This window comes from Juglans microcarpa x Juglans regia, chromosome 8D (genome assembly GCF_004785595.1).
Source record: "Juglans microcarpa x Juglans regia isolate MS1-56 chromosome 8D, Jm3101_v1.0, whole genome shotgun sequence".
Lineage (NCBI taxonomy): Eukaryota > Viridiplantae > Streptophyta > Magnoliopsida > Fagales > Juglandaceae > Juglans > Juglans microcarpa x Juglans regia.
Window position 1 is genome coordinate 28,700,157 of NC_054608.1, and position 17,002 is coordinate 28,717,158.

General features: G+C 35.5%; 1 protein-coding gene across 1 annotated transcript; it reads left to right on the forward strand.

Moving 5' to 3' along the window:
• Positions 1–7,890: 7,890 nt before the first annotated feature.
• Positions 7,891–9,409, forward strand: LOC121242389 (uncharacterized mitochondrial protein AtMg00810-like). The gene is made up of 3 exons (XM_041140259.1): positions 7,891–8,062; positions 8,153–8,565; positions 8,696–9,409. Exons 1-3 carry the CDS (start codon positions 7,891–7,893, stop codon positions 9,407–9,409), a joined length of 1,299 nt encoding a protein of 432 aa, XP_040996193.1.
• Positions 9,410–17,002: the final 7,593 nt, after the last annotated feature.

Here is a 17,002-nt window from a genome sequence, read left to right on the forward strand (position 1 = left end):
AGAGAGGGTGGTGCCTTGGAGTCGAGGAGTCTCAAACGCCAAAGTTAATAGAGTATTTTGGAAGTTTGTATTTAAATGAGAGAGTACAGGGATCAGAGAGAGTTTCTCATATCTAGAAGTTACTATTTATACCAAGAGTCAGGGGAAAACAGATTCTGCCTACCCTGGTGGAGTCCATGTCATTTTTACTGTTCCTTTTGTCAGAGTCCTTTAATGCAGCGTGCCTCTACGACAGTGTTATTAATGTGGTGTGTAGCTTAGGTAGTGGTGCCTTTAATGTGGCGTGGTGGTTCTCCGATTTGCCTTACTCTGCTGGTGTCCTTGGTGGTTTGTCGATGTTTACTTGTTAGAGGGTTGAAGGACCTTACTTCCCATCCATTAATGTGGACAGGTAATCAAGGGTTGGGCATTGTTTGAGGCACCTCTAGGACGGCGAGTCCCATCCCCTGCAGCATGCTCCCTCATGGAGGTTACATCCATGGGGCTTACTCGTGGGTCAGGTCGAAGAGTTTATTTGTTCTGGGCTAGCCCTTTGTTTCTTATTCCCTTAGTTGCCCTTCTGAGGCCCACTGAGATAGAGGGGGGGAACCCCTTACAGTCGCATTATGGAGATAAAGCATGAAATATGAGAAACTGTATATAGGGATTCTAAAAGTTAAAAACTTTATCACTAACAATTAGAAACATGAAAAATACTAACTTAAAGTAAAATTACTATTTTACCCTCTACATGTGGAAAAATGATCATTTTACCCCTAATTTAAAGATTCCACATCCTAACTCTAAAAATCACCAAAAAACTCAAATATCAACTTAGAAAAATTTAAAATCAAACACAACTATGAAAAAAAAAATCATAGGGCCAAAACTTCCAAAGGCCATATATCTCTTTATTTTTCTTTTGCAATTTTTTTCAACTTCAAAACTCATGATCAAACTGAAATATTGCAGCAAAGATCGTCCTAGCTTAAGTTTAACAACATGATTAAAATATCCAACAAAAATATACTTTTCATAGACATAAAGCTTTTTAGTAAAAAGATCTAAACTTTTTAACTAAAATACAAACTCTGAAATCTCAAAGTTTGACCTATCTCAAAACATATCTCCAAGAACTCCAAAAATCTAAAAATTTCTTATAACATGTTCATAACACAAGCTAATGCTTTGAATCAACACATAAAAGTTACCAAAAATCACAAAATCTTACTTGAAGTACTCAGCTCCAACACAACCAAAAGCAGAATTTCCTTTCTCAACTTGCCTTGATCAAAGCAAGATCTGAGCATAGCATGAGGAAGATCTTCAAACCAAAATATCATACATATGGTTTAAAAACGTGTCCTCAAGTAGATCCAAACATTAAACATAAAATCACATGACTAAAAATAAACAAAAAATGGATCTAGCTGAAAACATCAAACTTTTAACCTAATCGATTATTCTCTTGTATAAAAATTCATATATTTGAAACTAACACCAAAAACCTTCAAAATAACATCCTAACAAAGTTATGGACTAAGAATAAACCACAAAATATCTAAACTTTCTTAAGACAGAAATTGTTTTTTTCCTTCTAGTTTCTAAGCATTTAGATCTAAGAAAATTTATCATCAAAAGCTTTAATCATGCAACTAATCTCCAACAACATTCATAATAAACATGTTGAAAATACTCCATAAAAGTTTCAGACCTAGATTTTTCCATTACCTTGGTCAAAAACTCCAAAATACGACACATTATCCAGATTATTGCTTAGATTGACCTTTCTATAGTTAAAATAACTTTTGACCGACCAAATGACCATGGAATCAAACAAACGAGGTACCAACGAAAAACTAGACTCAAAGATGAACGCAACTTTTATGAAGGACTTATTGTGAGAAAATACATACAAGGATTCCAAAAGCTGCATGCAAAAAGGCTTAGAAAACTGCCTGAGAGAGTTTCTAAGTGTTCCCTCCAAGAACAGAAATAAAAATGAGTGAAGTGAGTGAAAGGATGACTTGCACACGGAATACACTTCTGAAAAGTGAAGTATGGTGACACCTTGATGATTACGTCACAAAGAGGTGCAAATAGTGAATGATTTTCAACCAAGGAAACTTCAAAGAGAAGGGTAGTGGTGAGGTGGCCTTTGACCTTTCACGTCATGCACAAGTTTGAGGCTATCATGAGTAGTGTGGATTGTCAGCCTTGAGTGGGTGGAAATTTTCTCAAGAAACTTTGCCAAGTGACTAATATTCGTGGGTAAGTGTGCTTCATTTCGGGGTTTAAAGAGAGTTTTGTTAGGGTTTGAGATGCTATTAAACCTAAATCTTGTTTTTCTTGACTCAATCAATTTTTCAAGGTTTAAATGGTTGGATATTGACATCAAAGCATGATAGTTTGACACAATTTGGATGGTTGGATGTAATAGAGTTTTACTTAGGTGGCATGATCTATACCTTGATTTCGTTTGCAATCCATCACATGGTTCCTCTTGGTGCCAAGTGTTCAATTACTATTTATCAAGTATGGCTAAGATCTTGCCAAGTGTGTTTAAATAAAACTTTTTTAACCTAATTTAGACATTTCATATTTTGGAAACACACACTTGGTGCTACTGTTGAGGTTACTATTCATTTCGACAAAGTGAAAAATAAAGTTTACACTGAAAAATCCTAAGCGTATCTAAACAAACTATGCAATTTGTTTATCGCAACCCCGAAGGTGCCTCGAATAAATAAAACGCATTTTCAAACAAACGTTTCGTCTAAAAATTGGAAATGAGATTATTGCGCCAAAAAATCTTAAATAATCAACTGAGTCTAATGAGGTAGACCATATTGCATTTTGACATTTCTAGCTAGCTCAAATAAATAAAATAGCTCTTCTAACACCATCGTGAGTGGTAACACTAGTTATGCTGAGAGACTTCTACGCAATTGGTCGATTTATGAAAACTTCGCCTATAAAAATTCTACTATTGAATTTCTACCAGACTGTTACATGGTGCTACTAATGAAAAGATGTGTCAAATCTTTGCTAAGAGTATATAGGAGGAATTTGAGATGAGAGAACTTAAATTTTTTCTCGAATTACAAATCAAGCAAGCAAAAAGTAGAATATTAATTAATCAGACAAACTGAACGAAATTGGACACTCCAATAAAGTTGGTCCTTGCAGATATAGATTGCAAAAATTAACAAAAAAGGGAAAATAAAAAACACATACCCCTTTTTTTCAGCACATCCAAGACCGCATCAAATTAATCCCCAACACCTGAAAAAGATTGCACCTATTGATGTAAAATGATTGGAATAAGATAGTATCTATTAACTCCAATGTTTCAAATAATATAAAATATAAACATCTTGGTTATTACATTTTTTAAATGTGATTTGTATAAAATAACTAAAATATTTTATGTTTTCAACTATGTGGATTGTACGTACCGTCAATTTCATTAAAACTACCAACATTTTACCCATTGTTAAGGAGTAAAAACACTTAAAAATTTCCAATTTTCAACAACAATGAATAGTCTTATCAATTTCAAATCAAATGGATCAAAATACTTTGGTAAATAGTTTTTCTCGGATGAAAAGAGAGTTACCTTGAGAAGTTGTAGTCATCCACAAGGGATGACCAAAGAACTCAAATGAAGAAGACACAGAGACCATAAAGACTTGGTTATTTATCCTCAAAACATCTCCCATAAGAACCATTGAAGCTTTTCTGTGTGTCAAAATGAGAGAGGGTCATTTTGAGGATTTTGAAAGGGAAAGAGACTTTGTATTCCTTCACGCCCGAGTCCATATAAAAGCCACTACGTTTGCTGAAATCCAATTAAGAATTAACAATCAACCAGAAGTTGTATGAAATGTAAAAGGAAATTTGAGAATATTTTGAACTAAACCACCAAAAAAATGAGAACGAACGAACTGGTAAGTTTCTTGGAGACTTGATGATCAAGCTGTTACAGGGTCTGTAGATAATGACCAACTGAAGAATAAATGATATTTATATGGTTCTATCTAAATTCACTTAATAAATTTCAAGTATCGATCATCCAAATATGGTTGAAAAAGTAAACCCTGTTTCAGATTCAATAAGATTTCTCCTACGGAAATCAAAACACAAATGTTACAAATCTAGCTAAAAGATTAAGAAAAAAAAACCGAATCCTATATATCGTAAAAGAAAACCCAGCTGCAGATGCAATCCAATGGTGCAAGAGAAATTAAAACCAACAGTCGACATTTCACACTAAACTAAGATGGGAATCGGGAATACCTCTGTGCTGTTGCAGAGAATAAACAACTCCGGAAGCCATTTCTCGTTGCTTGTTCTTGGGAGAGAGCCAAAAATGCCTCAAAGCTCAATAATAGCGAAGATAGAAACATGTAAAGATAAGGAGTGCGTCTCTCATTCTTTAGAGTCCACGGTCGCCACCTCGTCGAACCCAAGTAGCACCATCTCTCTCTCTCTCTCCCTCCCTCCCACCCCAGTTCCTGTGTTCTCTCGATGTGAAAACCAACGCCTATGTATCCTTTTTAAATTTTCTAGCCGTTGTTACTAATTGCAAGAAAAAAAAAAACCTTAATCCACCGAGCTTTTTAAATTTTCAAGCCGTTGGATGGTCTCGTAATTAAGGTGGGATTAATGGGCAAAATGTTTTCTTTGTTTTTAAATATCTACTAGCATAATTTACCATTTTAAATTTTGCCGTTAACTATTCTTAATTTTGAAGTGAGATATGGAATGCAACGACTATATATATGTCCATGTATCCTTCTCTACCGTTAATTTTATCTCCTGCAAATTTTTAGCCGTTAAGTTATTAGTAATTTTGTATTTGTGATGAAAATATTTAGGATTAATTTTATTTTTGAGAATTTTTACCTTGGATGGTGTTGGAGTATAGCAGCAAAGATAGAAGATATGGAATTAAAGTCAAAGTATGAAAAGGGCAAATTAGAGAATGAACATTGACAGTTATTTCTGTTAATAAGTCATCTCTGTTATTCACTTCTCATATCTGTATAAATACATGTAAAGGCTGAATATCAGATTCAATTCAATCAATTTCAGAAATTTTAATGCAATATACGATAGTCTTCATTTTTCTTCTCTCTATTTTTCAGCTTTTGTCAAGTTCATAACATGGTACCAATTTAAAACATTCTGCAAATCTTTTCTTTCCGGAACTTGATTCTTCTGTTTTCTGCACTACAATATTTTCTCAAGATCTTGTAGTGACTCTTGATATGATCTGTGACTTCTCTCAAGATTTATTTTTCAAGATCTGCAAATCTATGTATTCTTTATCATTCTTGAAATGACCTCTGAAAGTTCTACGAACTCTATGAACATTAATCCATCAGATGACTCTTCCAGTCCTTACTACCTTCATCCAAGTGATAATCCAGGTACTCTTCTAGTCTCAGAGATATTCAATGGAGACAATTATGTTGCTTGGAGTAAATCGATTGTTATAGCATTAACAGTCAAGAATAAAGTTGCATTTGTTGATGGTTCTATCAACCCACCTTCTACTACTCAAACCATTGCACACACAGCTTGGTTGCGTGCAAACAATTTAGTGCTTTCTTGGTTGATCAACTCCATTTCCAAGGAAATCAGAAACAGTCTGTTGTATGTTGCCTTAGCCTTGGATCTTTGGAATGAATTGAATACTCGGTATTTGAGAAGTGATGGACCAAGAGTATTTCATCTTGAAAAGTCTTTAAGTTGCATTAATCAAGGTTCTTCCTCAATCACAGAATATTTCAGTGCTTTCAAAACACTTTGGGATGAGTATGTGAGTTATCGTCCATTTCCTACATGCACATGTGGAAAAATGTTATCTTGTACATGTGATCTCTTTACTTTCTTGCTACAAAGACAGCAATCTGATTATGTTTTGAAGTTTCTTGTTGGCTTGAATGATTCGTATGCCTCTGTCAAAAGTCAATTACTTCTTGCTGTTCCATTACCAACTATGGCCAAAGTGTTTTCTCTACTGATTCAAGAAGAGTATCAAAGACAACTTAGCAATTTAGTTTCTAGTGAAACTCATGCACTGATGGTAAAGCAGTTGAACCCAGCAACTATATCATCTCAATTCTCAAAAGAAAGATCCAAGAAAGCTTCACTTCATTGCACACATTGCGGATACAATGGACATACCATTGAAAAATGCTTTCAACTTCATGGTTATCCCCCTGGTTGGACTGGACCAAAAGGGAAACGAAATTACTCTGCTCATAATACCATTTCAACTGAAGTCTGCAATCAAACCAACAATGAGGAACCAAAGTTTTCTTTAATTGTTGAAAAGATTAATAAACTCATAGCTCTTGCCAATAATTCTCAGTCTTCTACAATTGTTCAGCCTTCAACTTGCAATCTTGTTACATCCTCAAATTTCTCTGGTAATGTCTTTACTTCATTGACTCAAAAATCCAATTACCATTGGATTCTAGACACTGGTGTAACAGATCATATGATCTGTTCACCACTTTTATATTGTTCTCCTCCCAAAGATATCAATACCTCAATAAACTTACCTAATGGCCAAACAGTCCCAACCACTCATATTGGTACAATTTGTCTTTCCAATCAGATTTTCCTATCAAATGTACTATGTGTACCTTCATTTTCTATTAATCTCTTATCTGTCTCAAAAATCACAAAATGCTCTAACATTTGCTTATCGTTTTCTTATTCTCACTGCCTTTTACAGGACCAATCCCTGAAGAAGATGATTGTGATTGCATTTGAGAAACAGGGGCTCTACATTTTACAACAAGCTGATCCTAAGGCTTCTTCCTGCAACACATCTAAGTCTAACTCAGCCTCTTCTAAGTCTAACTCCAGCTCTTTTGCTTCTATTGTCTCACAAAATCCTCTAGATATTTGGCATTATAGATTAGGTCATGCATCCCACTCTAGATTACTTCTCCTCAAGAAGTTAGATCCCTCAATTTCTATCAATTGTCAAAGTGTTTGCGATGTATGTCCATTAACAAAACAAAGAAAGCTACCCTTTGCTGTATCTCATACCAGTTCTAATAAAAATTTTGATTTGATACATTGTGATATATGGGGTCCATTTGCAACAATTTCTTATTCAGATTCTAAATTCTTTTTAACAATTGTTGATGATTTTACAAGATGTACTTGGTTTATATGCTTAAAACTAAGTTTGAAGTCTCTTTTATACTCAAGAATTTTATTAACATGATAAAAACTTAATTTAACACAACTGTTAAAACAGTAAGGTCTGATAATGGACCAGAATTTTTCATCAATGAATTTTATCATGAAAATGAAATTTTACACCAAAAAAGTTGTGTAGAAACTTCACAACAAAATGGAGTAGTTGAAAGGAAACATCAACACCTAATTAGTACAGCTAGAGCTTTAATGTTTCAAGCTAATATCCCCTTATCTTTTTGGACTGACTGTGTGTTAGTTGCTGCCCATATAATAAATAGGATTCCCACCCCACTTCTTAATAATAAAACACCTTATGAAATGTTGTTTAATAAAATACCAAAATTTTCTCATTTAAAGGTTTTTGGCTGCCTTTGTTTTGCATCCACATTGCAACATCACAGACACAAATTCGATTCAAGAGCTACAAAATGTGTCTTCCTTGGATATCCATCTGATATCAAAGGTTAAAAAGTCATGGATCTCAACAGCAATAAAATTTTCATTTCAAGGAATGTCATATTCCATGAAAATGTTTTCCCTTTCAAAGCAATCACCACAAATTCTCATACTCATTCTTTCTTGTTTCCTACCACAGAAAATTCATATAGTACAGATTACTCTCCTAAAATTCCAGTTGCTAGTTCTAACTAGAGTGAATCACCAAATCTATCCATAAATGACTCTATGACAAACCTTGATCCAAATATCTCCATGACTCATGATCAGTCTAATAATAGCCCAAATAGAAGAAAATCCTCTCGAGTTAGACAAAAACCTAGTTTCTTGCAGGATTACTATTGCAGCAATGTTTCTTCAAATGCAACTCCTCTCACTTCTTCTAATGATGGTTCTAAAGGTAATTCATATCCTATCTCATCCTTTCTATCTTCTAGTAGACTATCTAATTCCCATAAAGCTTTTCTTGCTTCAATCTCAAATTGTCCAGAACCTAAATCCTATAAACAGGCTGCAAAATTTCCTAAATGGCAAAAAGCTATGAAAAATGAACTTGAAGCTTTGGAAATAAACAAAACTTGGAACCTTGTTACTTTACCTAAAACTAAACAAACTCTTGGTTGTAAAAGGGTATTTAGAGTCAAATATAAAGTTGATGGAAGCATAGAAAGGCATAAGGCCAGATTAGTGGCAAAGTGCTATAATCAACAAGAGGGTTTGGATTTCTTTGATACTTTTTCTCCTGTGGCAAAAGTGACTTCCATTAGACTATTACTTGTTGTGGCTGCAATTAAAAACTGGCATCTTCATCAATTGGATGTAAACAATGCATTCTTGCATGGTGATTTACAAGAAGAAGTTTACATGGAGCTGCCCCCTAGAATGCCTAATGCAGAAAATAAGGTTTGTAGACTTTTGAAAAGCCTTTATGGTCTTAAGAAGGCATCTCAAAAATGGTTTGAAAAAACTATCCAATGCCCTCATTAGTTATGGTTTTACTCAAGGGAATTTTGATTGCTCTCTTTTTATAAAGAAATCTACAACATCCTTTATAGCATTGCTGGTGTATGTTGATGATGTACTACTGGCCAGTGATAGCCTACAGGAAATTCAACTCTTAAAAGAGTTTCTACATGATCAATTTACTATAAAAGATTTGGGGCCACTAAAATATTTCCTTGGCTTGGAAATGTCAAGATCCAAAGCAGGTATTTTCCTTTGCCAAAGGAAATATACATTGGATATTCTTCAAGACACGGGAACAATTGGTGCAAAGCCTATTGCCTTTCCAATGGAGACCAACTTGAAGCTGACAGCCACTGATTCTATTTTATATGAAGATCCATCAGCCTACAGAAGACTAATTGGGATACTATTATACTTAACACTTACAAGACTAGACCTTGCATATTCAGTCCAAGTAGTAAGCCAATTCCTTGCTAAGCCTACTGTGAGTCATCATCAAGCAGCAGTTAGAGTGTTAAGGTACTTGAAAGCCACTCCAGGTCAGAGATTGTTCTTCTCGACATCCTCAGAATTGCAACTCAAGGCATTCTCAGATAGTGATTGGGCAGAGTGCATTGATACAAGAAGAAGTGTCACAGGGTTTGCAGTATTTTTGGGAAACTCATTGATCTCATGGAAGTCCAAAAAGCAAGTAACAATCAGTCGGTCTTCTGCTGAAGCAGAATATCGAGCCCTTGCTGCCACAACATGTGAAGTCCAATGGTTGGCTTATGCACTGTAGGATTTACAAATTCACCATTCTCAACCAACATTGATGTGTACTGATGGCAAGTCTGCAATGTCCATAGCCTTCAATCCAGTTCAGCATGAAAGAACCAAACACATCCAAATTGACTGTCACTTAGTTCGTGAAAAGCAACAGCAAAACCTCATCAAGTTATTCTACATTCCATCTTGACTACAGTTGGCAGACATCCTTACGAAACCACTTGGTTCTTTACCTTATCACCATACTCTCCGCAAGATGAACATCCTCAATATTCATGTTCATCTTGAGGGGGGTGTTGGAGTATAGCATAAAAGATAGAAGATATGGAATTAAAGTCAAAGTATGAAAAAGGCAAATTAGAGAATGAAGATTGATAGTTATTTCTGTTAATAAGTCATCTCTGTTATTCACTTCTCATATCTGTATAAATATATGTAAAGGCTAAATATCAGATTCAATTCAATCAATTTCAGAAGTTTTAATGCAATATACGATAGTCTTCATTTTTCTTCTCTCTATTTTTCAGCTTTTGTCAAGTTCTTAACAGATGGATATGATGAATTCACAGAGATTTTCTAAAGAAAAGAGGATGAATCATTCATAAACTTTTTTTTTTTTATAATTTTCCCTGAAATAAATTACAAGTTATACACAAAGAGCTTGGCAATCAGGCTGATGGTTCCCTCATGATGTTACTTTGAAACACAAGCACACAATAGGGAAAAGAACATGAAAGCACGGCGATAATTAGTTACTATTATGGAGAATATAGTGTTTGAAACACCAGATCGAGATTCATCAAAAACAATCTTTGGGGACATATTATGGAGGCAATCTTCATGACATATCCCTGTTTGCAGCACAACTTAACAATCAAGATTTCCACTCCCAAAAGTTTCTTGTTCTGTCTTTTGATGTAGATGTAGAAGTGTCAAGAACATGTAGCAATCAGCTGCAATATATCGAAATATTTACATCCAATTGAAAGAAAAACCAAGCACCACCTTAACATAGACTAGGGCCCCCAATATCCTATACATTCTCACCTTTGTGTTGATTAGGGAGCATGCACTACAAGAAATGTTGCCTTTCCCGGCGACAAGAATCGCCGGAAATAACCTTATATATCGCTGTAAATAATCTTTTTTAGCAATTTTTACCGCGCTGAATATTTGTCGCAATTGTTTACTCAATTATAGGTTGAACCAGCGAACTGAAAAAATTACCATAAATAGTTAGTTTATTTAGCGAATTTTTTTCGCTGCAAATTTCAAATAAAACGCCTCAAATACCCATTCGGTTTGCCTGTTAAATCACTGGGAAAATTATTTTCGGTGAATTATAATTATCACAAATATTTAATAAATCACCACTAATTAGGAGATCTATTAAACGGTCTAATTAAAGCGCTGAAAAAAATTATTTGCACCGATTGACCGTTGTGAAAAGAAAAAAATCGCCATAAAAGACTAGTTTCGAACTTGATATAAAAAGTCCACGACGATGCAAAAAATCAATGCAAATAAAGGCTTTTTGCGGCAGTTGTATTTCCAACAAACACAAAATTACTACGAAAAGGACTTATTTCTTATTGTGATGGCAAACCTCTTAAGGTTGAGGACATTTTGTAGGGTCACCTGATTTGCTACTTCTCTATAATCTAAACACGCTGATTGGCTTTCAAAAATGTACACCTAGAATTGAGGTTGAGGACATTTTGTAACGACTTATGCCACTCAACTACCATGCCACCAACTGCTCTTCAATCTCAACAAATCGTGCCTCTTTTCTTTAGGATCATGGGGTTGCTTAGTGTGTGAGTGTTTGAATTCAATGTTCTGTTTTTCCTTCTTTCAGTTTTGTAGGATGATTGGCCATTGAGTTGCCAATATGTGACCGTAGATGACCGAAACAATTTCACAAAAAGTGCATAAAATTGGGTGTTAAGAAGAGCGCAGCCAAAAAGAGGTGAAATTCCTAAAATAAAATTAATCCTAAATCATCTTATTTTCTAATATAAAATTGCTAAAAATTTAAGGGCTAGAAATTCCTAAGACGTCAAATTTCTAATAATAGAAAATGATACATAGACGTCAAATTACATTTCATATTTCATCAGAATCATGAACAACAACTAACGGTTAAAAATTAATTACTACAAGTCAGGCGAATTACATTTTAGAAAATGATAGACCACCAACTTGTTAACAACTTTTATACAACTACGGAGTAAAATAATATATTTTTTAAAATTTTAGTTTGACTTTTTATTATGATCTTATTTGTTTAAATGTTTAAAAATATTATTTTATTAAGAACTGTAAATGTAAATGTGCTGCTATTGGGTCGTAACCTATCGCTGCTATTACATGAATTACTAACAACGGCTAGAAAATTTAAAAAGCACATAGGCGTTGGTTTTCACATCCTCATCATTCCGTACTTCTTGTGTATATATTCCTCCATAATTGAGAAATCTGGGCCTCTAGAGAGAACACAAGAACTGGGTTGGAAGGGAGAGGGAGAGAGAGATGGTAGTTATTCGGTTCGAAGAGGTGGCGACCGTAGACGCTGAAGAAGGAAAGACGCAATCCTCATCTTTACGCGTTCCTGTATTCGCTATTATTGAGCATTGAGACAGTTTTGGCCCTCTTTCTCATGAACAAACAAGGAGAAATGGCTTCCGGAGATTTTGACCCAGAGGTACTCCCGATTCCCTTTTTAGATTTGTGTGAAATGTAGACTGGTTTTATATTCTCACGCACCATTGGATTGCGTCTGCAACCGGGTTTTCTATTACGATATGGTTCGGTTTCTTTTCTTAATCTTTTAGCTAGATTTGTAACATTTGGATTTTGATTTCCATAGAAGAAATCTTATTGAATCTGAAACGTGGTTTTATTTTTCAACCGTATTCGGATGATCGATTCTTGAGATTTTTGAAGTGAAGTTACATAGAGCCGTATAAATATAGTTTCTTTTGGTTCCTTTAGTTTTCTTCTTCAGCTGATCTTCAGACCCTGTAACAGCTTGATCATCAAATCTCCAAGAAACTTTACAGTTCGTTCGTTCATATTTCCTTTTACATTTCATATAACTTCTGGTTGATTATTAATTTTTAATTGATTTTAGCAAATGTAATGGCATTTATCTCTGGACTCTGTATCTCTAACAGCGTCGGGCATGAAGTGTAAGCTGGAGGGGCCCCCACATCGGCAAACCCCTCCTGTGCCCTAACGGCATGTGCTTAAGAGTTAACGTTTGCCACTTTATTGGTTTAAAGGCTTGGCTTTCAAGGCCAGCCATATGAAATGCACATGTATGGCTATATATATATATAGCCCCTCAAATGATTTTCAAATTATTCTGAAAAGAAGAGCACAGAATCTCTCTTTTTTTTTTTCCCTCTCTTGTAAAGTATTTAGGTTGTAGATTTGTTGAGTATTATATGTAGTATACTTTACCACCAAGAGAAGATGTTTAAGGCTCGTTGGATTATTTGTTCCGGCTAGATAAACTTGTAAAGCAACTCAATAAACTGTGCTGGAAGTATTCCACTGAGTTCTCTAACATTGGTATCACAGAATATTTTTTAGTTATTCCTAGTTTACCAAAAAATATTTTTTCCGCATATTTTTTTTGGATCTGCGTTGTGCCATTTGTTTTGATTTTTATTTTAAGGCTAAACAGCTTCTACGTGCACCCATGGTGCTTGCCGTGCACATGGTGGTGCTGCGCGCACCAAATAGGTGGTGTGATGCCACCTTATTTCTAGATAGAGCCGTGTGTCAGCAGCTAAGGGTGAAGATGCAGCTGCAACTACATCTGCAGCTGCTGCTTGTGGCAGTGACAATTGCCTTTTTGTGAAGAGGCACTGTCCACATGAGCAGTGCCCTAAAGGAAGAAGCTTGGGCTGAATGGCCCATATTGTTTTTAAACTCATCTGGGCTTGGACCATTCGACCCATTTTTTATTTTTTTTTAAAAAGTTGGGCTGGCCAGCATTAAAGAAGTCCAATTTTTTTTTTTTAACACATAATAAGACATTAAAATGACACACTTGGTTTTGAACCCAGAACTACCTAATAAAACCAAGGTATTAGGCACACCACTGGGCTGCGAGTTTCTTTTGGTTTATATTAATTTATTATAAAATACATTTATACATTTGTTTCTATAATGATGTTATATTACATGCAATCTTTTATCTAATATTTTAGATTACATGTATGTGTGAATTGAACATATGGATATATGCTTAGAAACATGGTGTTTTTGTTTTTATTCCATAATGTTATTTCACATGTGATCTTTTATTTAATATTTTAGATAAAATGTGATTACATGAACAGGATATAATAGAAAATAGATTGAATGTTTAGACATTAGCCTTCATTTCTTTTTTTAGTGATAAAATAGAAAATTCCTGCTAAGTAGTCTTAGTTAGTATTGTTAGTGATAGGCTAAAAGAATTGCAATAACTCCAGTAAGAACTATAAATGCACTGCATAGCCAAAAAACTACGGTGGCTCCAGTAAGAACTGTAAATGCACTGTATATAGCCAAAAGACTACAGTCGCCCCAGTAAGAACTGTAAATGCACTGATGGAATAAGAAAAATTGACTGTAATGGTCTTAAAAGAACCATCTTTGTAGACTAGCCCGACATGCTGGTGTAGTCTGAGTAGCTATCCATGTAGACTGGCCCAATAGGTTGTTATAGTCTTAGTAGTTGTCCTTGTAAACTGACCCAAAAGGTTACTGCAGTTTTAGTAGGTTCTGCCTTTACATGTAACTAGGGCTTAAGATAGTGGGAATATGGTTGAGATTCAGGAGGATTTGACCTCCCATATAATTTTTTAAATTTGCGCAAAAATTGCGTTAGAAATTAATAATTAGGCATTGTGGCCCAAGAGATGATTATGAAGCCTAACGAATTTTCGATCTTGTGACCTTTTTGTATTATTTTTTCTTCTAGCTTGGATGGACGCGACATATTTTTTAGGTGTGTGTACAATATCATTTTTTTGCGCATTTTATAGTGAAATAACATCCAAGAATATAAATGTCGATTTAAACAAGGGGAGAAAATATATGAGATAATTATGACATTTGGCATCGCAAGATTCAATATATCTTGGATGAGCATGAAGTCTTGGAGGCTTTATAACTCACTCCCTTAAGGAGCCCGAACAAGAACCGTTGTGCACGAATTATCATGTTAAGAAGCATCCACAATGATCTCATATGTGAATTCGAAACCTATGACACTGCCCAGAATATGTGGCAAGCACCGAAGATGAAGTTAGGGGGAAGTTTCAGCCACAAGGTTATGCGGTTTGACTATGAAGTTTGACTCCTATAAGATGTGTTCTAACCACATGATGAAGCAGCATCTTAGGGCATTGTCGACCATGATCCGCAAACTCAAAACGGCAGGAAACAATCTGACTGATGAGCAACAATCTGACTAATGAGCAACCAATCCACGTAGTGATACACTCACTACCAAATTCTTAGGAGACAATGAGTCAAAATCTGATGGACAATGAGAATATCAAGGATTTTGATGATGTCTGACGTCACTTGGAGCTTTAGGCTGAGCGCCTAGTGGTTGTTAAGCCCCTAGTGGTTGCTAAGCCCAAACATTCGGCCTATATGGTTGAGTCTGGTTCACGCAAGAAGTCCAAGATAGAAGTAGCTGCTGGACAAGTGACGAAAGTGTTAGGAACTTTTCAGCACAGCAAGAGAGGCAAGTGCGGGAAGAACAAGTGAAAGATAGTGTGTTTCAACTGCAGAAAGAAAATGTCACTTCGCTTGTGACTGCACTAAGCCGAAGATGTTGATTCAGGTGCGACCGAGCACATAGCACGAGATCAGGTCGATTTTGTGGAGTATTGTCAGATTCCAGTTAGGAGTCGTGATATCAAGGTGGAGAATGAAGCTAATGTGGAAGTGCTGGGACTTAGTACTTACAAGCTAGACTTGTGGGGTGCTTGCACTATATTTCTTCACGATGTATGTTATACGCTCTCGAGATCCGACAAAACTTATTTTCTGTAGTTACTTTATTAAGATTTGGTTTTCGGATTGTATTTGAAATTCATGGTGTTTCCATATATTTAATGTTTCTAGTGGTGCGCCCAATTCCTTAGTTTTAATTAGGTGGTCCTGGGTTCAAAACTCAAGTGTGCCATTTTGATGTCTTAATTTGTTAAAAAAAACTTAGGCTTCTTTAGTGCTAGGCCACAAAAATAGCCTAACCCACCTTTTCTTTTTTTTGGAAAAAAAAAATAGAATGGGCCATTCTGCCCAAGCCGACGAAAATAGCCTAGTCGTTGCCTCAGACGCAGACGCTAAGGGTTGTGCAAGAACCGACCGGGCCATTCGGCCCATTCTATTTAAATAATAATAAAAAAGTGGACTGGGTTATTTTTGTGGCCCAGCACTAAAGATGCCCAAATTTGCTCTAACACATTAAGACTTCAAAATGAAAATGGTGCACTTGGGTTTTGAACCAAGGAACTGTGTGCACCACTAGAAATACCAAATATAGGAAACACAATTATTTTCAAATACAATCCGAAAAACAAATCTTAATAAAATAACTACAGAAAGTAAGTTTCGTTGAATCTTGAGAGCGTAAACATCTTGGAGAAATAGAGTGTGGCCACCCCGCAAGTCCAACTTGTAGGTACCAAGTCCAAGTCCTAGCACCTCCAGGCTAGTTCCATTCCCCACCTTCATATCACGACTCCCAGGTGGAATTCAATGATACACCACAAAACTGACCAAATCTCGCGCTATGTGCTCAATCACTCCTGAATCAACAGTTCATATAGGATATGAATGAGTAACAATCACATGGCTAGTTACAAAAACAATGCAAGAATAGTCAGTCTTTGGTTCAGTGTAATCAAGAGCAAAGTGACATCGTGGCTGAAGTTCCCCCATATTATATGAGTGTACCTTCTTTGGTTTAGAGCGCATCTTTTAGGAGTCAAACTTCATAGTCAATCCGCGCAACATCTTGGCTGAAGTTCTCCCATATTCTGGATATTTCATAAGTTTCGAACTCACACATGAGATCATTGTGCATACTTCTTCTAGTGTTGGTCCGAGTCCCCTTGCTCGACCTTATTAAGGGAGTGAGTTAAGGCCTCCAAGACATCCTACTCATCTAGGACATATTAAATCTTGTGATGCCAAATGTCATAATTCTTCCCATCCAATTCTTAGATTACAAATGTGCAAAAAAGGGATATACCTAATAAATCTACCACATCCATCTAAACTAAAAGAAAAAACAATACAAAAACGTCACAAGATCAAAAACATGATTTGCTTCATAATCATCTATTGCGCCACAACGCCTAATTATTAATTTCTAACTCAATTTTCTTAAGTAGTATATGGGAGATCAAATCCTCTTGAATCTCAACTATACTTCAACTATCTTTTCAACTATCTTAAGTAGTCATCTAGCCCTAATCACATATAAATATAGAGGCTACTAACATTACAGTAGCCTTTTCTGTGACGCCCCCAGATTCTACTTGGGATTGGACGGACATCTGAAGCGTTGGGACATGCAACACAAGGTTAC